The sequence below is a fragment of the Vipera ursinii genome (genome assembly GCF_947247035.1).
Source record: "Vipera ursinii genome assembly, chromosome: 1".
Classification (NCBI taxonomy): domain Eukaryota; kingdom Metazoa; phylum Chordata; class Lepidosauria; order Squamata; family Viperidae; genus Vipera; species Vipera ursinii.
In genome coordinates, this window is record NC_139512.1 from 340,779,168 (window position 1) to 340,802,286 (window position 23,119).

The window sequence follows — 23,119 nt, forward strand, 5'->3', positions numbered from 1 at the left end:
AGATTTCGTGTATTCAAAGGTACAGGAGATTAAACCTGCAAGTACATATTTATCAGCCCAGGTACAAATGGCCTAAATTATTGCTTTAATATAAATAGAAACAAACCTAAGTAACAAGTAGCCAAGCATGCTGAGCCTAGAGCTCAGTGTGTTATCCAAAACATCTCAGGATTCTGTTCTTCCTTCTTAGTTCCTCCTCCTGAAACCCAGCTATCCTGGACAACCCTTAAAATGCAAGATGCTAAAAGCCAAACTCTAATCACCTTGGCTTAGGGACGCAGTGGCTCAGTGGGTTAGGACGCTGAGCTTGCCGATCAGAAGGTCGGCAGTTTGGCGGGTCAAATCCCGAGTGCCGCGTAACAGAGTGAGCGCCTGTTACTCGTCCCAGCTTCTGCCAACCTAGCAGTTCGAAAGCACGTAAAAATGCAAGTAGAAAAATAGGGACCACTACGGTGGGAAGGTAACAGCATTCCGTGCGCCTTTGGCGTCTAGTCATGCCGGCCACGTGACCACGGAGACATCCACGGACAAGCGCTGGCTCTTTGGCTTTGAAATGGAGATGAGTACCAGCCCCTAGAGTTGGAAACGAGTAGCATGCATGTGCGGGGGAACCTTTACCTTTATTAAATATCACACCTGAAACATATTTTTGTCCAGAAGCATGATGAAGACGCATTTGTCCTGAGGAGCCACCATAAAAACCAGTACACCAAAAGAAGAAACCCTATTATCAAAATGACAGACTAGAAATGCATTATATGCTGGGGTAAAAGATTTCCGGAGATCTGCCCTGGATCTGTCCAAAGTGTCTTGTGTGGGGACTTGCTCTGAAAAATACACTACATCTGGTTCATAAACTAACTGCACACTGAGATGGTCATGCTTCAGATTTAACTTGAAAATGATGCTTTGGGGTATGAAGGAATGAGAACACAGCACTTGTCTGCGACCTTTTTAAAGTAGCTATATCTTTTTCCAAGGTCACACGGTAGGCAAAAGGATAGCCATGCAATTCCAGGAAAAGACATGGGTGCGTTAAAGTGCTGCAGGCAAATGCTATATCTGTACTCCTATAGCTTCTGAAGCAACTTTTTGGAATCAAATTTGAAGTGATGCAGAGCCCAGGTATAGAGATGTATGTGCAGGAGATCACATGGACAAAAGTCACTGAGAAGACGCCACTCCAGTATGAAGACTTTGGTCATGCACTGAGAAAGTTCAGTTTCTTAAAGTTGGTACAGAGCTGGAAGTCTACGAATTTCATCTGAAAAAACAAAAACAAAAACAAAATACAGCTTTAACCAACTCTGGTTTGATACATCTAATACCAAAACAACTTAAGAAACCTTTTAAAATATGGCTGCATTACTCATCCTATTAAGCCATAAGGTGTTCTGACTTAGTAGGTTAAATCTGTGGGGGTGCAAAGCGGATGCATTCCACCTCATCTTTGGGTTTTGCACAGTGAAAGTAACACACTCTGGGAAAAGTCAAGATAAGTCCTTGATTGTCACAGTGATGGTCTTCCTGCCTTAAAGAAAATGAGTTCATGAAGCTTTCTTGGGTGAACTTTACCACCACAGCAGCAGCCCAGCTTGAATGAGGGCACCTCGACATAGCACAGAGATGCTTCATGGGGATGTGGACTTCAAGAGTCATTGCAAAGCACCCTATGAAGCTTTGACTCCTCCAGTTTTAAAAGGAGGAGGAGACTGATGGAACTTTTGGCTTACTTCCCATAATACTCTACGGCAGGGGTAGGCAACCTTGGCTCTTTTATGACTTGTGGACTTCAGCTCCCAGAATTCTGGGTATTGAAGTCCACAAGTCATAAAACAGCCAAGGTTGCCTACCCCTGCCATAGAGTAACATGGGAAGTAAGCCAAAAGTCCCATCAGTCTCCTCTTCCTTTTAAAACTGGAGGAGTCAACGCTTCATAGGTTATGAAACTTTGGCATAATGTTCTTTGCTTATGTTAGTGTGTGATGCACCAGCCTCCACAGAAGAAGGAAAGGTAAACTTTGTAAGAAGATGAGCACACAGCAGCCTCCAGATTTTGATCCCCTTGCAGACCCTCCTACTGAAATTTAAATCTATTCACTATAGCTCAACAATAGATTTGTACCTGTCACAATGGTTTATTCAACAAATTAGGGCTGAAACGTTTGTTTTGGCTTGGGAACGCTGATTGAATCCAGCCATCCTGGTTAATAAAAGTGTCATTTCAGGTTTTATATGATATGTGAAGGCAATCAGTTGAAGCTTAGAGAACAAAGCATGGCTTAATATATTGTGGGAACCCAGCCATTGACTCTGATGGCTAACAATATAAGGAAAGCATTGGAAGTTCTCCAGACTACTTTTGCATCTGCAGTAACTCAATCATGGGTATTCTGAGGATTCTAATCATTTACTCTGTACATGGAAATATTATTGCTAATTATCATGGTTCCAGTTACCAAATGCCAAAAACAGGGCATGCTGGACTTCTTAAACTTGACGCTTTTCAAATTATTTTTTGGTTTATTAATTTTTTATGCTGCCCATCTCCCCTATAAAGTAACTTTGGGTGGCATAAAAATTACTTGATGATTACTTCCATGATCCCCATCAAGCCTTATTTGGGATTATGAAAGTGATAGTCCACCAAATTTTAGGATTGCCAGATTTGGGAAGATTATTCTACACAAGCACAAGTAACGAATTCCCATCGCCCAGTACGCTCACACATAGAGAGGGCCTCCTCAGGGTACCGTCAGCTAGGCAATGTCGGCTGGCGACCCCCAGGGGGAGGGCCTTCTCTGTGGGAGCACCAGTCCTATGGAATCAGCTCCCCCCTGAGCTTCGGATGGCCCAAAATCTCCAGTCCTTTCACCGCGGCCTCAAAACACTCCTATTCCACCAGGCTGACCTGGACTGACAGGCATTTTAATTAATTATATTTACAATTTTTAATTTATTTTTAGTTTTTAATTTTAATTTATTGCACAGATGATTTTAATTTTATTTTTATCTTAATTTCTGTACTTATTATATGTTTTGTTGTTAGCCGCCCTGAGTCCTTCGGGAGTTAGGGCGGGATATAAATCCCATCAATAAATAAATAATAAATAAACTAGTATGAAGAAGGGCTGCTTTGCAGATCAGACCAAAGAGCCCATTGAGTGATTGGCAATATCCTTTTGAGAAGCCCAATATAAAATACAAAGATAATAGCTTTTGCCCCAAATCAATTGGTACTCAGAGACAGACACTTCTGAAGAAAAAAATATCCATTCAGAAATCACGACTAAGAGATATAGATTAAATTTGTCTCCCGCATGAATGACTCTAGTCAACCTCAGAATATTTTATTCGCCAGTTCTTTCACTTCACCGGGAATTTTACATCTGTATTAGTCCTCGATTTACAACAGTTCTTATAATTACTGTTTGAAGTTACAGCAGCATTGGAAAAAGTGACTTATGACCGTTTTTCACACTTACGACCATTGCAGCATCCCCATGGTCACATGATCAAAATTCAGATGTTTGGCAACCGGCTCCTATTTATGACGGTTGCAGTATCCTGGGATCATGTGTTCCTCTTTTGGGGGTGACCTTCTGACAAGCCAAAGTCAATGGGGGAGCCAGATTCACTTAACAGCCATGTTATTAAATTGGCAACTGCCGTGTGTTTTAACTTAACAGCTGTGGCAAGAAAGGTTGTAAAATGGGGCAAAAAAAAAAACTCACTTAACTGTCTCTCTTAGCATCACAGCAGGTGGCAGAGGGCACCAGCGTCTTCCGAGTGGTCGCAGTTGTGCACATTCCAGCGGATATGAGAGCAACGCAGAAGAGACACCTCGTCCCCTTTGCACTTGAGGTTGTCCAGGAAAATGTATCCTTTGCCTTGGCCGTACTGGGCTTCTCCAAAGGCCGCTAAGGCACCTCCACAGCCAAGCTGCCGGCATACCACTTTCACGTCCTTGAGATCCCACGCATCGTCACACACCGTCCCCCACTGAGACAGGTAAAACATCTCCACTCGGCCTTCACAGCGATGGCTGCCATTGACCAGCCGCAGAAAACCTAAACGGTGATTGAAGGCAGGTTGAAAGACATGAAAAACACAGTGTCGTAACGTCTGTGTGGAGATTCTCAATCATCCAGGTCATGGTTGCCCTAAAGGCGCTTTTTTCCAAAAGGCGACTTTTTTCCCCTCCTTTGAAAGCATTTCGCTTCTCATGAGAAGCGAAACATTTTCAAAGGGGAAAAAAAAAAACCCCAAGGAAGTCCAGTTGCCTTTTCGAAAAAGCCCCTTTGGGGCACAGTGTCCTAACAATGGACAAAAGCGGAAGTTTCCTTTCGAATCTGCACCTTAAAATCTATGCATGCTCGAAGTTACTCCAAAAAGGAGGTAATCCAGCGCAGCTCTACATATGGCCATCAGAACCCAGCAACCCATATTCACGTGCCATGTTTGGATAAGTTACAACTTTTGTCAGTGCATGAGTGCATGGCTTAGCATGTTGTATAGACTTAAGCCATTAGATCAGATGACCAGGCTGAGAGACCTAAGACACCTAAGTCCAGCCCCCCATGAATTCTGTGGACTCCTACCTAGGACCAATTTGCCTTGACTATTAGTAGTTCAGATTCTTGTGTATAGGTGCATGAAAGAAACTAATGGTACTTTTGAACCCTATCCCAAATCCTGGTTTCTTGCACCTGATGGTGGTTCAGCATCAAATAGCTTAATTCAGCAACCAAATTATACCGCTGGGTTGCAGGCAGCCAGTATCCCGCAAGAAAAGCCATCATATTTCTGTAGTTGAATAATAAGTACTACTGTGTAAAAAAAACTCTTCCTTTTGCTGGTCTGGAATATGCCACCGTTCACGTCCCAAAGGTACTTTTCTAAAAGGCAACTGGGCTTTCTTGGGTTTTTTCCCCTTGAAAACGTTTCACTTCTCATCCAAGAAGCTTCTTAGGAAATGTTTTCAAGGGAAAAAACTAAGAAAGTCCAGTGGCCTTTTGGAAAATAAATGACCTAGATAGAAGATTGAGAATCTCTATAAATGTCCCACCATTCACTTTACTGGATGGACTCTCACCCCGTCCAGAACATTTTCTTCCTGGGTCCTTTTTCTAAATAACATGCACAATTTTACACACTGCAATTTCCCCCCCACCCCCAAGCTAAGAGCATCACATGCTAAGAGCAACTAGGGGTCTCTACATACCATCTTTGGGACGAGTAGTGGTTGAGGTTGTGGTAGCAAAAGTGTCTTCTTGCGAGGAAGCTCCCGATTCTTCTGCACCTGGGATCCAGGAAAAAGGCTTAGGGGCGCAGACTGGCAAAGAGGAACATCACAAGTGCATGTTCAACTAGTCAATCTTGAGATATGGTTCTTTGTTTTTAAGGGCATGTTTTAGCCCAGTCTTACTTAGGGCTGGTGTCCAGTGCATCAGCAGATATCTCTTCTAGACCCCCCACGCTCCCACCTTGCCTGGGTTTTTTTTTTGAGAAAAAACTTTTTAATTGAAAAGTAACAATAAACTGGAAGCAGACCAAGCAAATATGTAAACTCCGGCACCACTCTGGCCTCTGCCTAAGCACCCTAGTCTTTCTCCAAAAGTAAGAAGAGAGAATGGCTGCAGCTGCTTTGTTCTGTAGCCCACTGGTCCAGAAAAAAAAATAATCAAAGGTAAAACTGAAGCAACAGGAAATACTCTCAAGTAGACGAGCTGCTTGGAGCAACTTAGCAATTTGCTTCGGTAAATGACTGTTTTGTAATTGGTCATAGTAATCAAGAAAATGTTTTGGGAATCAGTGAAAAAGGAGTACTCATAATATGGTCTGAAAATTTCACCTGTGTTAGAAGAGGTTGCCTACCTGTGAACTGAGCATTTACATTTTCCCGAACAGCAAACTAAAGGGAAGAACATGCCATATCTTTCCAGAGAGAAAGCTGAAATGGGGTTTGCAGTCCACTTCGTACACACACACACACACACACACACACACACACCCATTTTGCAGGGAGTTGAGCAAAGAGTAATGTGTGCATGTATATACACTCTGCATGTATATACACTTCTGAAGCGGCCAATAGGAGGGGTCAATCATAATGAATCTTGATACTTGCATCTCTCACCTCTGCAGATGACGCCAGCATCTTCGTGATGCCCGCAATTATGTTGTCCCCATCCCAGGTTAAAGCAGTCGGTCAGATCAGTCTCTGTGCCAATGCAATCCACGTTGTCCAGAAGGACGGGCCCACTGCCGTAGCCAAAGTAGCCCAGCACAGTAGCCCCAATGGCTGCGCCGCAGCCCAGTTGGCGGCACACTACCTGAGCGTTGGGGTAATCCCAGTCATCGTCACAAACGGTCCCCCAGAGGTCCCCATAAAGGACTTCCACTCGACCTTGGCAGCTGCTGTTCCCATTCGCCAGGCGTATGCCGCCACCTGCTGGTCAGAGTGGGAGAAAGAAAAGGCTAATGCTGGCATCAAAAATGACAACCTTCAGAGTTGCAGTTAATTTGGAACTTTGCAAAAAAAAAAAGAAATAAATAAAAAATCCACTCAGCATGGCTTTTATAGAGGAACCAATTTCTCTCATTTCAGGCTCTAGAAATACTTTGGTGGTCACAAATTTCAGTTTTGTGTAGATCTCCTTGTAGAAGAGCAGACTGCTTGGACAAAATTGCAGGTACCTGAGCTGTCTTCTCCCCCCCCCCCTCCTACTTGAGCCTTTCTCCCAGCATCAGCAGAGTTAAATAAATAAATAAAGTTGCAACCTTGACATAGCTGGGAGCGGAGACAGGGGTCTTGGAGCTCTACTACATCCACCAGCAAACAGAGCAGCTAATGAAGGGGGGGAGTTTTTCCTTCAGAAGAAATGGAGGAAGAGAGGTATATCAACCTAGCAAGACAAAGCCCAAAGTAAAAAAAAAGGTGCAAGAACATGCTGGTCATTAACAGAAAAAGAAGAAGAAATTTCAGAGAGAAGGGACTTAAGATAGAACAGACTTAAGAAAGAAACATCAATGCAGACCAATAGTTGTACAGAGCATAGTATGAAGAACATAGACTGCTAATAGCAATATAATAAGTCAATAGCAATACTATGAACTGTAGTAGTAGTAACAGTAATTGTCATGGAAAGAATACAGACTTAATAGTGATAGAGCAGAATAGAGAAAGCACTCAAATATCACTTCTATGTTTCTTGAAAGCGACGCGGTGGCTCAGTGGGTTAGGACGCTGAGCCTGTCGATCGGAAGGTCGGCAGTTTGGCGGGTCGAATCCCGAGTGCCGCGTAGCAGACTGAGCGCCTGTTACTCGTCCCAGCTTCTGCCAACCTAGCAGTTTGAAAGCCCGTAAAAATGCAAGTAGAAAAATAGGGACCACTACGGTGGGAAGGTAACAGCGTTCCGTGCGCCTTTGGCGTCTAGTCATGCCGGCCACATGACCACGGAGATGTCCTTGAACAAGCGCTGGCTCTTCGGCTTTGAAACGGAGATGAGCATTTGGTGTGGTTGAGAAGCTGGCAAAAAAACCAAGTTTACCCACAATTCTACGAAATGTTCCACTGATTAAAAGTTCTCACTGTCAGGATTTCCCTGCTTATTTCCAGCCTGGATCTCCCTCTGACAAGCTTCCACTCATCGCTTCTTGTCTTGCCCTATCTTGTCTCCCATTCTTGTTCTACCTGCCTTGATTTTATTAACCCTTCCTTCCCCATAGATGTCCCAGCCGGGTTTCTTTGCTTTAATTCTCTCACCATGAGTGAACTCTTCCTCTTGGGTAGAAAAACAATTGTATTGGAGAACTTTTTATTTTTCCAGGATGAATCACACAGGGTTGTTTGTTTGTTTTTGGCACAGAAATGTGATAGAAAATTAAAAGGGCCATTTGTGTCTAGTTCAGACCAATACTATAATATTTGCATAGCATCTGGGGCTTGTTTCTAGGTACAAAGGGTATTAAAACTTACTTCTTTTTTCCAAGAGAAGAAGGGCTGAAGTCATCGCCATCTCGGTTTCAGAGGTGGACTGGATTTTATCCTCGGTAACTGCAAAGGCATTCAATTGTGAGAACATTCCCATCCTGATGTCTATGTGAAATGAATGTTAGGAAGGTGGGCTATTCTCTGTTGTTTATAGAATCACAGAATTGGAAAAAAAGACGATCTAATACCTCATCTCATGAAGAAAATCCACAACTACAGTAGCTCTCTAGCCTCTGTTTAAAAACGTACACTGAGGAGGTTCAGCTGGTGGGCAAGGCAGCTGGATCCAGGATCAAATGCAAGGATATTATTAAAATCCCCATTTTCTTGAGTTTAATCCCTTTTTCTGAGTTTAAATTATCAGACTCCTACCTACTGACAATGGGAATTATTGGGTTCATTACTATCTAAACAGATCAATACAATGGAATACGTATCTCCTCTTAATGGTTGCTTCTCCAGACCTGGGGTTCCCCAATTCCTTCAATCTTGCCCCTTTTGAAACTTGAGTTCCAAATCTCCTACCACTTCACGTCATCCAGTCTAAGCCCTTTCCACTTTTCAATATTCTTCTGAAATTTTGATAGCCGGAACGGATAATGATTTTCTAAGCATTGCCTTAGCAAAGATTAGATCAGTGGGTTCCCAATAGGCCCCTGGAGTTGTGTCTCAAACTTTAGGGAAGAACATCTGAGATTTGCTACTACTTGATCACTCTTGAAACGCCCTCTCTGAAATGGTAATATTGTCCCTAATGTGGGCATAGCTCCAATGCAAAAACGACAAGAAAAACAAACCTTGACCCTCTAGCCCAGACATGTCAAACTCACGACGTCACATGACATCACACAACATATCGGGACGGTTTTGCCATTGCCGGCAATGGGGTGGGCGGGGCTTCCAGATGACGCATCCGGCCTGCGGGCCGGCAGTTAGACACTCCTACTCTAGCCCTAAAACCCAAACACTGAAGCTACTGTGCTCATACACAGTATTACCCAGAAGTTGGAAGCGGGTCACAGTTCCTTCCAAACTGCCACCAAATTGCCACTGTTAATCCTTCCAAGGGCTAAAAATAAGATTAATTTAAACTATGAAGATAAAATTTAGATTTGCTCCAAGTATCGCCTAATTCTTTACCTACTGGGTAAAAGGATATAAGGATGTTGGAGGGATGATGGGCCAAAAAAAAAAAATTAAAATGGCAGCCATGACCATATTTCCAAAGCCACCAACTTTTTAAATCCATCCCTGCAGAAACCCCTGGTTCTCTTTACTTCTTGGAATGTAACTGTCGGTAGTCTGCTCAGAGGTCAAATGTGGCCCTGGGTCTAAGAGTTATCCTTCCTGTAATCAGCCTGTTCCCTTTTTTCAGTACACCACTGGCCTAGTTTTGGTAGCCTTCCTCAATATGGTGTCCAGGTATATTGTTCTAAAGCTTCTTCCTCCCCCAGCATGGGAAGACACAAGACCCACGTTGTAAGAGTTTGATAGGGCTCACATTCCCTCCCCTCAAATTCTGAGATTTATGGAGAATGAAATTATAGACAACACGGCCCCTCTTACCTGTGACTGTGTCGGTAAATGATTCTTTAGAGTTCTCTACCACTAATGTAGTGATTGGCATGATGGTGGTGGTTGTCCCTAGCCCTGTTGAAACACAACAATAAGAAAGGTTGGCCATGCCAAGTCAATGGGCCAGCGACAGATTTCCAACTTATCTGCTGAAGAGTCAGTGCCATCAATCAATTTCTGGTGAACTATAATTTGCTCATTAAAAATATTAAATGAAAAGCAATTGATGGGCACTTCAATTATTTCTAATAATTCTAACAATAAGGACAAAGGCAAAGAATGATCCTGAAGGTTGGTGTCCTTGAACCTAGCTTCTGGAAATTTTATAACAGAACTCTAGGCATGCCGAACAAAATTACTCAAATCTTATCACATCTTAGCCTAGCATGTTGGGTGAATCCAGTTGTGTGATCACTGCCTGGCTCATTATGTCATGTGAATCCAGAAAATTGTGTTAATTGAATACAACATTGCTAATTATGGGAAATTCTCTGGTGAGAACACATCCAGTGCCATTTCTATGCCTATTCAAGACACACAGTTTTTTTGACTCACCTGGCTTGACATGATCTGAGATCTTGACAGTTCAAGGGCTGCTATTCCTTATTCCTACTTTGTCTGTGACTAAGGTCTGGCATGGAAGCCTTATCTAGATCTAACTAACTTTTTTAGAAGTAGTAAAAGAACTTCCTCATCTTAGAAGGCAATAACCAAAAATGAGGGGGGGGGTTTCCTATTGTTGCACTCCATCTCTAGAATTTTCTTCTTTCAAGGATTCCCTGGACAAGCTCCATGTTTCCATTTTCATCCTATGTTAAAATCTTTTCATTTTTCCAGAGCAATATTCTCCAAACAGGTACCCTCCAAATGAGTTGGGATTGTCAGTCCTAGAATTCCCAAACCTAATGAGCTGAAATAACAATGGCAAAGTCTCCCACCAAGGAAGAAGCACTACCATGTTTCCCCCACCCCCCAATTTTTTTTTTGCCTCCAAAAGAGGTACCAAGTCTTATTTTCAGGTGGGGGTGGAGGGTGTCTTTTCTACTCACCTCCAGCACCGACAGCCCCACTCAGCAGGCCCACTTCTTCTGCAGCCAAAGAAGCAGCTTCATTCTGCAGCTGAGAATGGAGTTCAGGCCTGTATTTCGCAGTCAGGCCTTTCCGGAAGGCCTCTGCAGCCGATAACCGAACAATGGATTCAATCCATACCTCGGTTCTTGGCTGCAGAGGCCTTCCGGAAAGTCCTAACTGTGAAATGCAGGCCTGGGGATGCCAGAGAAGAAGTGGGCCAACGAGGAGAGGCCTGGCTGCATGGTAAGTGGGTGAGGGGCGCGTGGGGCAGTTCCACATCCCCATCCCCACCCTAGCTTATGTGTATGCCTCACCCCAAAATTAGGGCTTATTTTTGGGGTAGGGCTTATATTAGGCCCACCCCCAAAAATCAAGCTAGGGCTTATTTTAGGGGGTAGGTCTTACTTTTGGGGAAACACAGTACATAGCTTTAGGTCTCATAGTTGCATTAGTTCCAGTTAGGAATTCTGTTTCCATACTGATTCATGTTGGGAGACTCAAACAATATTTGAGCTTCTTTAAGCTTTCCCCTTATACCAAAGCTGCATTCACACGATACTTTAAAATACAAAGAAAAGTTCTCAAGGATACATACGCTGCCATCTTAATCTAATCTTGTGGCTCAGGACATGTTACAGGTAGTCCTTGGCTTACAACAGTTCATTTAATGACCGTTCAAAGTTACAAGGGCACTGAAAAAAGTGCCTTGTGATCATTTTTCACACTTACAACCCTTTTGCAGCATCCCCATGGCCACAGGAGCAAAATTCGGACAGTTGGCAACTGACTTATATTTATGACTGTTGCTGTGACCCGGGGTTATGCGAATCATCTTTTGCGACCTTCTGACAAGCAAAGTCAACGGGGAAGCCAGATTCACTTAACAACTGTGGCAAGAAAGGTTGTAAAATGGGGCAAAACTCACTTAAGAAAATGTTTCACAGAATGTAAATTTTGGACTCAATTTTTGGTCATAAGTTGAGGACTACCAGTACTGGACATTTTGGGAGGTATAAAAAAACAGAACTAAAATCTACTTACGTTCCTATTTCAGCTTCCATTGGTGATAGCCTGGTCTCTCCCCCACCCCACCCCACCCCACCCCCACTCCCCTTAAAACATTTCAATCAACATCAAGGTTAAGACCTTCTGACCTTGAACTCCCTGTTTTAATTAAAAAGAGCAGTTCCAAGGTTAAAGTATTCTGCTTCCGGGTAAGGCCATTTGTAGTACATTTACAACAGTCATTCAAAGAAGAGAACAGAATCTTCCAAGTTTGGTCATGTTAACAGTTTGCACACCCCTTCTTTTATATTGCTAAAGTTCAAAATCTCTCTGCACAAACAAGAGAGACCTGGGAACTGCCTAGATGGCTGAGATGTCTTTTCCAATTTGCTCACCAGAGCAGATGACCCCAGCATCCTCATGGTGACCACAGTTATGGATGCCCCAACCCAGGCTGAAACAGGCTGAGAGTTGTGGCTCGTTTCCATCGCAATTCACATTATCTAGGAGGATGCGCCCGGTGCCGTAGCCAAAGTAGGCGTTGGTCCTGTAGGCCACTGCACGACCACAGTCCATCTGCTTGCATACGACATTGGCGTCACGCAGCTCCCATTCATCATCACACACAGTGCCCCAGTTTCCTTTGTAGAATATCTCCACTCGGCCTTGGCAGGCGTTAGCCCCATTCACCAGCCGGATTCTCCCATCACCTGAAAGAGACCAGAGGATCATCTAACCATCTGCCTTGCTGTGTTTATCGATTTTGAGAGCAAGAATGAGTTCTTCTTACAGAAAGAGGCAGAGATGCCTACTAAAAAGAAACCAAGAAGACCTGGGGGAAAAAAAACATTATTAAGGGGCCACTATAAGGGACGCGGTGGCTCAGTGGGTTAGGACGCTGAGCTTGTCGATCAGAAGGTCGGCAGTTTGGCGGGTCGAATCCCGAGTGCCGCGTAACAGAGTGAGCGCCTGTTACTCGTCCCAGCTTCTGCCAACCTAGCAGTTCGAAAGCACATAAAAAATGCAAGTAGAAAAATAGGGACCACTATTACGCAATGTTTCACTTTTCTGCGCTGCCATCATTGACTTTTTCCAATAAGAAAAAGGAACCAAACAAAAAAAGCCAGTAGCAATGAATGGAAGAATTGATCATCTGAACTCTCTGGTCCTGTGCTATAAAATTCCATGAACAAAGCAGAGAATTGCAATGGCTATTCAGTACCTGTAGTAAAAAGTTGTTACAGTTACCAGATACCACTCTATCCAAGCCTAACATAAATATCTGACATAAATGAGTACTTTTGCTCAGCTTCTATTTTCCTCCCGTTCAGATGATGCCCATCATATGCTACATTATATTATAAGGTCCTTGAGACAAATATCCTTTCCTTCCTTTTCCAAGATATATGCTTGCAAAAATAAATAAGCAAGCCAGCTAAAGATTTTTTTTATTAAATCTAGAAAGCACTTACTTTTCTTATCTTTTAATGTGACTGCGGTTGTTTTGCTGGCAGGGTCTTTTCCTGATTGTGTGGGTAGCACTTCTACAAAGACAGACAAAATTGATGCAAGAAAATCAAGAAAACCATAGAGTAATTATATCAACATCACAGGCTTTGCGTCCTCCCCCATCTTCTTTGTATATGCAGGCCCTATAACTTTTATTTGTTAGCACTGATGTTGTTATCTAGTTTGGAAATGAAACATCTGCAAGAAAACTACCAAGCACAGAGAGCAACAAGGACCCCACAACTTCTATTTTAAATTATAGTAGGTCAACTTGATGGATTTAACCAGCCTTCCCAAACTTGTGCCCTCCAAATATATTTCAAGAACCTCTAGTCTTAGAACATCTGAAAGACACCAATTGGGGAAGATTGATGGGGAAAAAAACATTTAAAAAAAAGCTCAGCCACATGCTCCCCTTAGAAATAATATTTAAACCATAGGCAATGTTGCTATTATTATTTATTCTGGTGACATCCAGACTTTTAATTTATATATCTGGTATTTCAGGGGTAGATAATGTGATGCTCATATCACATATTGCCTGGAGATACATCTCAAGGTGCCACCTATCCCTCCCTCTCTGAAAAAAAAATATCTTACTGTGGTCACTTCTCCAAAATAGATATTGACCGCTAGATGTAGAAGGATTCTTCATTTTGAATTCCTTTCCTTGTCTGAAAAACTTTCTTTGTAACCTACTTCCTCTTTCATCACTTCCTTCATCTCCCAGTTCATCCTTTTCTCTTCTCTCTCTGACCTGTGCAGATCAGATGCTGTGCTTATAAAAGGGACGCTTAGCTGTAGGCAGTACTTGAGTAATTGAGGCTGCCTTACTGCCATCTGTGTGTATGCACACATATGCCTTAAAAGTCAGTTTTTGACTCTTGGCAACTGGATGAGCCTTTGCAGCTTGCTTGGCAAGGTTTTTCAGAAATGGTTTGCCATTGATTTGTGCTTTAGATTGTAAGCCGCCCTGAGTCTTCGGAGAAGGGCGGGATATAAATGGGATTAAAATAAATAAAAAAAATAAATTGTCTCTTTCCCAAGGCTGGGAGGAAGTGACTGATCTGTCTGCTGTTACTAGCTGGATGACTTCAACCACTACACCAAACTGGCTCTCCTTAGCACACACACACACAAAAAGCTTACTATTATGTTTCTTTCACATAAGCACCAGACTCAAGGATATTTTCTTATAAAAGTTATACTCACATCTGTGTTTCTCTTTACATGCAATCCCCCCAACAAATTGTGCTGTTTCTTCAAACGTTGCCTGCCCCATACTCTGCCAGCTGTTCTGATCAGTTTAGTCAGTCCTGATCGCCTTTTGCACTACAACTGTTTCTGATCCACACAAAGCAGCTGTTTAAAAATGCTCTGAAGACAGGATTCTCTTTTGCTTCTAAAGCTACTATTATTCAGCCACTCTTTTAATCAAGGCTTCCTCACTTTTTTTTATCCATTAATTGATGAAAGCCCAGACAGAACCAGCTGTACTTTCTTTAATGAGGACACTATAGCATGTTTAGTCTTACTTTAGAGCAGGGGTGTCAAACTGTCGGCCCATGGGCCGGATGCATCATGCCGAAACTGCGCCCACCCCATTGCCGGCAATGGAAAAAAAGTCACGATACGTCGTGACACGTCATGTGACGTTGCGCGTTGGACACCCCTGCCTTAGAGCAAAATACAGGAGATTGATAGCATCTTTTCTGACTAACAACTTTTATTAAAAGGCATAAACATTCCTCAGCTGCAGAATATATGTTTTAATGACATTTGATACTTGCAAAATATGCTACCAAATTCTTCCTGATTCTAAATGAGGGTGCAAGTCCTACTTTAAATGTTCCCTTTCATGAGGTGATAAGGAAAATACTGTATTTAGAGGGCCAAACATTTCCTGATTTCTTGAAACTGCAAAAATCACCAAGTTTTTCACTGGCGAAAGAGCACAAAGCTGACGGCACACGCTGTCAACTCTCTCTGCCACTTCCAGCCTTGAAAGGAGCAGAGGATTATCTGTTGCAGATCTGGTTTAAAGAGATATACAGATCAGATTCATATAATACACTACTAAGCCAAAATGAAATCCACATTATGGCATAGTGCAATGTATGATGTTTCTGGTGACAACAAAGATAAAGGTAGTCCTCAACTTAAAACCATTTGTTTAGGTTTGAAGTTACTGTGACATTGAAAAAAATGACTTATGACTAGTTCTTGCAACCGTTGCAGCATTCCCACTGTCATGTGATCAAAATTTGGATGCTTGGCAACTGGCGTGTATTTCCAATGGTTGAAATGGCCTGGGGACATGTGTCCCATTTGCAACCTTTCCAGCCTGCTTCCTATAAACAAAGTCAATGGAGGAAGCTGGATTTGCTTAACCGTGTGATTCACTTAACAACCATAGAAAAAAATAAAAAGACTGTAAAATCAGGGTGACTCACTTAACAATCAACTTGCTCACCAACAAAAATTCTGGTCCCAATTGTTGTAGGTCGAGAACCACCTATATTCCCCTTCAAGGGAGTTATATTACAGCCTCTACTTGTTGTGGCTTTCAAATATGACTTGAATAATCTGTAATTTCTGGATTTATGTTTTAATTATTGTTCTATTTCTACTGGATTACACCCGGTGGGGAGGGACTTTAAGAAGCCCAAAATAGAGGTTGGTAGGCTGTATGTGGCCTCTGACTATGCATGTTGCAACTCGCTTAGCAGAACAAAATGAAGACAGAAGAGAAGGCTCAAATCTCATTCAGGTATGGAGTTTGCCTGGATAACTTTGGGCTAAGGATTATTTCTCAGTCTAAAATGTTGATTCTTTCAGTCTGTTTCAAAAAAAAAAGGAAGAGGACTCTATACAGGTAGTCCTGTATGATGATAGGTATGTGCTGGATGATAGGCCTGGGAAGTCTATTTATGAATGCAAAGAAAGTGGTTATTTTCCTTTTTAACTGTTAAGCTTTGTTTCAAGTCATTCCTACCCTGCAGAAATTACAAAAAAATATACAGGTAGTCCTCAGCTTATGACCATGATTGAGCCCAAAATTTCTTTTGCTAAGCGAGACAGTTAAGTGAATTTTGCCCCATTCTATGACCTTTCTTGCCACAGCTGTTAAGTGAATCACTGCAGTTGTTACGCTAGTAACACGATTGTTAGCTGAATCTGCCTTCCCCGTTGACTTTGCTTGTCAGAAGGTCACAAAAGGCAATCAGATGACCCCGGGGACACGGCCACTGTCACAAATATCAACTAGTTGCTAAGCATCTGAATTTTGATTGCATCCCATGGGGATGCTACGACGGTCGTAAGGGTGAAAAACAGTCATAAGTCACTTCTTTCAGTGCCGTGCTTAACTTGGAATGGTCATGAAATGAACTGTTGTAAGTCGAAGACTGCCTGTATTCGCACCATGAACTCCTGAAGGAAAGACAGTTCTGACCTACCACAAATGCTCAATCAATAAACAAGCAAATCAGGTTGGAGGGTCCACTTTGATACCAGTCCCCTCCCCACCACCACTGCAATCCACCAGGCCCAAACCTTTGTACCGTTACACATGACGGCCACATCTTCATAGTGGTAGCAGTTGTGGATGCCCCATCCATGGCTGCTGCACTCACTGAGGGCTGCCTCTCTGCCTTTGCAGTCCACATTGTCTAGAAAAATGGGCCCTTGCCCTCTGCCAAAAGAGAGGGCGGGTGGCATGGCGATGGCACGGCTACAACCGAGTTGGCGGCACACCACGTTGGCATCCACAATGTCCCAGTCATCGTCACACACGGTGCCCCAGGTATTGTTGTAGAAGATCTCCACCCGTCCCTGGCACCGGGTGCGTCCATTGACTAGCCGTACCTCTGGAAGAAAAGAGGGGAAAGCTACTGTCTTGAACAACTCAAGACGACTTCAGTGGGGCAGGAACAGCTTCACCATGGCTGGTGAGCAACTAATGTAGGGTCAGGCAAATCATCTGGGGCTAATTTTACATATTGGAATTCAAAGCCCCAAAGGTGCACTGGGTTGGCTTAAAAAGTAAGTGGGGCTAAGACAAAAAATTAATTTAATTTAAATAAATAATATTAAAGCCTGGGAACAAAATTCTACCATGGAACTTCCCAATCTCAAAATGGGCCATTCTGAGTCTTCTGAAAGTAGCTGGACATCAAAACAAATTTCTGGGTTGGAATATTCTGTGACAGGATATTTTGCATACCCTATTTATGAAATACGGTTGATATAATTATTCTCTGCATGCTGAAAGTTTCTTCCTTTTGAGTCCATTCAACTAGTTCTACCAAGAGCAGCTCATGATTTTTGAGGCATCCACTGAAATCTTTCAGGGTGGTCATTCAAGAATGTTAGGGATTATACTGCATCCTGAGGCATTACTGGAATAAGGGAAAGTAAATCTGCTTTCGCCCAGGTTCGCCTGGTGCGCCAGTTGCGGCCCTATCTAAGCCGGGATGATCTATGCACGGTCACTCATGCGCTCGTGACCTCTCGACTAGACTACTGCAACGCTCTCTACATGGGGCTGCCCTTGAGGACCACCTGGAAGCTCCAACTGGTACAGAATGCAGCTGCGAGAGTTGTGTTGGGAGTCTCCCGATACTCCCATGTCACACCTCTGCTCCGTGAGCTGCATTGGTTACCAGTTGCCTTCCGGGTGAGATTCAAGGTACTAGTAATGGTGTTCAAAGCCCTACATGGCAGGGGGCCGGAGTACCTTAGGGAACACCTGCTGCCGGCATCAACTTCCCTCCGCCCTGTGCGTTCCCACAGAGAGGGTCTCCTCAGGGTGCCACCGGTCAGAGAATGTCGATTGGTGGCCCCCAGGGGGAGATCCTTCTCTGTGAGTGCCCCGGAGCTATGGAATCAGCTACAGGTGGAGCTCCGGACGGCGCCCGATCTTCGCTCCTTTCGCCGCGAGCTAAAAACATACTTTTTTGAACAAGCTGGCCTGGCCTGATGAGGGGACTGGGGGAGGTTGTTATTGTTATTTTATTGGGGTTTTAAGATGTATTTTTAGTATATGGGCATGTATTTAATTATTTTTTAACTTTTGTAATCCTGTATTTTTATTCTTGCCCTGTTCACCGCCCTGAGTCCTTTGGGAGAAGGGTGGTATAGAAATATTATTAAATTAAAATTAATTAAAATGAAAATGAAAAGGTATCTAATATAGCTATGGCCCATTAAAACTGCAAATTCTTCTTGGACTCAACCCACCAAGGGAAAGGATTACGGTGGCTGCTAGAATTGGAGCCATCAACCCCAAACTTTGTGGATCACTGTTTCTTCCGGTGAACTATCAGAGTTCCACAGACAGGGTGTCTGTGGAGATTCTCAGTCATCCAGGTCATGGTTGTCCCAAAGGTGCTTTATTCAAAAGGCAACTGGACTTTTTTTGTTTTTCCTTGGTTTCGCTTCTCATCCAAGAAGCTTCTTCAGCTCTGACTGAATGGTATAGAATTGAATCCTTTCACTCTCCACCATTCAGTCAGAACTGAAGAAGCTTTTGGGATGAGAAGCAAAAGGTCTTCAAGGAAAAAAAAAGTCCAGTTGCCTTTGAAAAAAAAACCTTTGGGACTACAGATGGAATATTTCAATAAGTGATAGTTTCTCTGGCTTGGTCTAACCATCCAGACTGCACAACGTCTGTTATCAATTATAACCTGCTGTGTTATAATTCTGAGGCATGCTCTCTGGCTCTCATCTTGCAACTGTGATTTCTTAGTCTCACATATAATTTTTAGTTTCAGCTTGATGGTCTTCTACATTCAACTTGTCTCTTGAAGCATTCTATCAGCTGGCCTTGGGTCTGGGGCTCTACAATTGTCCAACCTCCAGGGGATCTGTCAACCAGGAGGAAAATATCCAGCATGTTCTGGTGCTCAACCATACCTTAAAGCAGCGTTTCCCAACCTTTAGGAACTTGAAGATGCGTGGACTTCAACTCCCAGAATTCCCCAGCCAGCTGGCTGGGGAATTCTGGGAGTTGAAGTCCACGCATCTTCAAGTTCCTAAGGTTGGGAAACGCTGCCTTAAAGTACAAATTCTTGAAAACAATTGAGGATCATTGGCTCCTGTTTTTATGCCCCGCTGTTAGCAATGACACTTAGACTTATATACAGTTTCATGGTGCTTTACAGCCCTTTCTAAGTTGTTTACAGAGTCAGCACGTTGCCCCCACAATTCAGGTCCTCATATTACCGACCTCGGAAGGATGGAAGGCTGAGTCAACCTTGACCAGGTCAGAATCTAACCAGGCTGTGGGTAAAGGTAACCAGCAATACTGCATTCTAACCACTCTACCAGTCCAGCTGTTATTGCTGGCACTACCATGATACCTAACAAATACCTGCTAACTTTAGGTGTACATTATGTCCATTATGATTTAGTTGGGCTCAGATGCAATGAACCATCACTTATTTTTGCTAAGAGTCAATTCTCACTAAGGTAATCAAGTTGAATGTTACAGGAGATTGTTTTCTATCTGAAGAGCTTTCTATTCTAAGCCCAGTTTCAAGATGAAGAGCCATAAGAAGGCTATTTTAACACCTGTTTATCAGACTGAGTTTTAACTGTACAAGTCAAGCATTTACTTTGATGAAATATGTTTCAGTTTGAATTACTGTAACTCTTTCCTAATTGGCATCTAGCATTTATTCATTTGATCAAAATTCCTGAGCTTCCAACAAAACCCATACAGTGCATTCTTCAGTTAGAAATGGACAAAATGTAGTTGAATGATTATGCAACATCAAGTTATGCTGAATTTTAGCGACTGCATTGGTAGATTGGCAGGTGTTAACATGGAATTTATTGATAAAAGTTGCCTATGAAATCTAATAAGGACCCTTAAAATAGGTAGACGGGAAATGGAACACACAGAGAGAGAGAGAGAGAGAGAGAGAGAGAGAGAGAGAGAGAGAGAGAGAGAGAGAACTAGCAAAACTGGAGAGTCTCAGGTTGCAAATATTAAAATAGAAAGTTTGGTAGTTTGCCCTTCAGGAAAGCAGGAAGAAAATCAGCTGTTCCAAGAATGATGCTGTAGGAAACAAAGCTAGAAAGAGATGATAGTGATGCTAAAGCAGCACAAAGGCCAGATATGGAAGAGCCTTAAAATTCTATATGCATCTCCATATAACACAGTCTCACCTGGAATGGTCATCGGTGCAGCCCCAGTGCTACCAGCTGCAAAATAATAATAATAATATAAGTTCATGCAAAATTCAATTATATCCCCATTTCAGGAATTAAACCTGGACATCCTTCTCCATCTGTTGACTTTCAGGTGTGCTGAGACTTACAACAGGCTGTATAACCATTTGTCTAAAATTCTTTATCAAATTTTCCACCAAGCAGTTTACAGGCTTGGAGGTCCCTTCCAACTCTAGGATTCTAATGACTCACATTCCAGAATCCCCATCCTTGTAGGATGATAGGAAATTCAGGGACCTGTTAATCTCAACACAGTGGAAAGCAACAAGATTGGTTGGGACCTCTGGAGCTGAAATCCACAAATCTATGTAAGTGTGTGTGTGTGTGTATGATGTGTATATATATATATATATATATATATATATATATATATATATATATATATATATATATATATACAGTATATATATATATATATATATATATATATATATATATATATATATATATATATATATATATATATATATATATATATATATACATACACATTTTCTGAGGTTTTCGCGGGTGTTTGTATGTAGATCTTTGGTCATTCGGGTTTTTCCCCACGTAGAATTGGAGGTATCAGGGCAACGTTTTGACGAAATCTCATCCGTCATCCTCAGGCTGGTGACTTCAGCTTCATTCTTCTGCTCCTTGGTGGAGCAGTGGGCTAATGCCTCCTTAAGTAACACCAGCTGCCTGCAATTAGTGCAGTTTCGCATCCCACCAGGCTCAAGGGTGACTCAGCCTTCCATCCTTCCGAGGTAGGTAAAATGAGGACTCAGATTGTTGGGGGCAATAAGCTGACTTTGTAATAATGCCGCTTGGGGGAGGGGGGGCAAAAGCCCTAATAAGCAGGCATATACATAGAATGAAGGCTATTGCTAATAACATTGATTTGTGCTTCTTAGATTGTAAGCCGCCCTGAGTCTTCGAAGAAGGGCGGGATATAAATGGGATTAAAAAAAAACTTAAAAACTACCTTGCTTAGCAATGAACTGAACAGAATAAGAGAGTTGGAAGGGACCTTGGAGGTCTTCTAGTCCAACCCCTCGCTCAGGCGGGAAACCCTATACATTATTCAGATAAATGGTTGTCCAATCTCTTCTTTAAAAACCTCCAGGACTGGAGCACCCACAACTTATGGAGGCAAGTTGTTCCACTAGTTAATTGTTTCTAATTGCCAGCAAATTAGTCCTTAGTTCTAGATTGCTTCTCTCCTTGATTAGTTTCCATCTGTGGCTTCTTGTCCTGCCTTCAGGTGCTTTGGAGAGTAGCTTGACTCCCTCTTCTTTGTGGCAACCCCTGAGATATGGGAACACCGCTATCATGTCCTCCCTTGTCCTTCTCCTCATTAAACTAGACATACCCAATTCCAGCAACCGTTCTTTATACTGTATGTTTGCTCTTCTCTGCACTCTTTCTAGAGTCTCAACATCTTCTTTATATAGTGGTGGCCAAAACTGGATGCAATATTCTGGAAATTCTGGTCCAAATTGCAGTCATAAGTCAAGGATTACCTGCATTTGTCCATGTAAAGAGCCTTGGTGGAGCAGTGGGCTAATGCCTCCTTAAGTAACACCAGCTGCCTGCAATTAGTGCAGGTTCGCATCCCACCAGGCTCAAGGTTGACTCAGCCTTCCATCCTTCTGAGGTGGGTAAAATGAGGACCCAGATTGTTGGGGGCAATTAAGCTGACTTTGTAATAATGCCGCTTGGGGGGTGTATGAAAGCCCTAATAAGCAGGCATATACATAGAATGAAGGCTACTGCTAAGCTTGTAAGCCGCCCTGAGTCTTCGGAGAAGGGCGGGATATAAATGGAATTAAAATAAATAAAAATAAAATTTACAATCATCTGTATGCTATCTAATTTCATAACTATAGGTGGCCTACTAAGAAGCAGCGGAGGAAGAAAAGGAGGGGGAGGGACTACTCACCTGTTAGTAAAAGGAAGAAGAATGGAGCCAGTGTTGGCAGGGTCAGTAAGGCAGGTGGTACCCAGAGTCCTGGCTTCTGATCTTCCTTCCTGTAACCTGGCCAAGGTCCAAAGTTCATTTCTGCTTCTTGCAGGATGAAGTGGAAGATTTTTGATGTTCTCCCGAGGGACGTCTGCCAAGCCACACCAGGAAGAGGGAAAGACAGTGCCGAGGCACCCGTCTCTCATCATGTAAAAGACATGAAACTTGGCATGGTAGAGAAACGGATGAAGGTTGTATTTTAATGCAAATTAGCTCAGTTTAATTTCCTTATACACCAGCATTCCCCAACCTGGAGTTTCTCTCCCCCCGCCCACCTTTTGTCAGTTTCTGAGAATCACAGGTGGTATGGCAGTGATGTGGCATGACATCACTGAGAGTGGGACTCAATGCACCAATTTTTACTCAATAAAAATAACCTACTTCTGCAATTCCGACAGTTCAAAAAAGTTGTGGAGCAATCTCTGGGACGGTGAAAACTGCTGGGACGGTTGCTCTAAGCCAGTGTTTCTCAGTACTTTTAAGATGTGTGAAGTTCAGCTCCCAGAATCCCCTAGCCAACATGGGTGGCTGAGGGATTCTGGAGTTGAAATCCATACATCTTTAAATAGCTAAGGTTGGGAAAGACTGCTCTAACCCTAAAGCTGCCCATCTCCCCTTACCCTCTTAGCCTCCATAATCCAGCCTCAAAAGGACTATTTGAGATAGAATGGAAAAAAAACATCTTCCCCCCACCCCCCTGTGGACCTACAATTTCACTCTC

At 42.8% G+C, this 23,119-nt stretch overlaps 1 protein-coding gene across 1 annotated transcript; it reads right to left on the reverse strand.

Annotated features, from left to right (window-relative positions):
* Nucleotides 1–608: 608 nt before the first annotated feature.
* Nucleotides 609–22,394, reverse strand: SSC4D (scavenger receptor cysteine rich family member with 4 domains). The gene is made up of 10 exons (XM_083379519.1): nt 22,318–22,394; nt 20,331–20,366; nt 16,727–17,026; nt 12,044–12,358; nt 9,564–9,647; nt 7,983–8,060; nt 6,140–6,454; nt 5,225–5,302; nt 3,735–4,070; nt 609–1,264 (listed from the first exon to the last, which is right to left on the reverse strand). Exons 2-9 carry the CDS (start codon nt 20,341–20,343, stop codon nt 3,754–3,756), a joined length of 1,500 nt encoding a protein of 499 aa, XP_083235645.1. The 5' UTR covers nt 20,344–20,366; nt 22,318–22,394; the 3' UTR covers nt 609–1,264; nt 3,735–3,753.
* Nucleotides 22,395–23,119: the final 725 nt, after the last annotated feature.

What these genes read in the sequence shown, in the direction of transcription:
- SSC4D (XM_083379519.1), bottom strand. An exon ending in TGCTGGGGTCATCTGCTCTG is followed by an intron (nt 9,648 to 12,043) that starts GTGAGCAAATTG and finishes GTGTTTCAACAG; the next exon opens with GGCTAGGGACAACCACCACC. An exon ending in ATTTACCGACACAGTCACAG is followed by an intron (nt 8,061 to 9,563) that starts GTAAGAGGGGCC and finishes ATGCCTTTGCAG; the next exon opens with TTACCGAGGATAAAATCCAG.